General features: G+C 64.5%; 1 protein-coding gene across 1 annotated transcript in view; it reads right to left on the reverse strand.

The window, feature by feature from the left end:
- LOC104165314 (ammonium transporter Rh type B-B-like) overlaps window positions 1-307 on the reverse strand; it is a 4,692-nt gene that overhangs the window by 669 nt on the left and 3,716 nt on the right. The window contains exon 8 of the mRNA XM_009704904.1: window positions 13-109. Within this exon, the coding sequence (XP_009703206.1) occupies window positions 13-109 (97 nt within the window). The remainder of the gene's footprint in view (window positions 1-12; window positions 110-307) is intronic.

The raw sequence follows: 307 nt of genomic DNA on the forward strand, positions 1-307 counted from the left end.
CCCTGGCGTGGCCAGCAGCAGGGGGACGTGGAGGGCGCAGAACTGGCAGAGTGCCTGGGTGGCCACTGTCCGGCTGCCCTGGGCTACCAACGGGAAGACGAGCTCCAGCCTGCAAACCAGAGCGGGGATGAGGTTTTGGGGAGCTTGTTCTCCGCAGACAGGGAAACAGGGGGGCACCGCTCGTGACCCTGGGTGCTGTAAACAGAGGGTGCATGGAGCATCCCCAATTTCAGGGGTCCTGGTGGCCCCAGCTTGGTGCATGGAGTCACTGGCACTCCCGATTCTGCCTCTTCTCACCTGCCGCCGT

The sequence above is a fragment of the Cariama cristata genome, unplaced genomic scaffold, assembly GCF_000690535.1.
Source record: "Cariama cristata isolate BGI_N322 unplaced genomic scaffold, ASM69053v1 scaffold23337, whole genome shotgun sequence".
Lineage (NCBI taxonomy): Eukaryota > Metazoa > Chordata > Aves > Cariamiformes > Cariamidae > Cariama > Cariama cristata.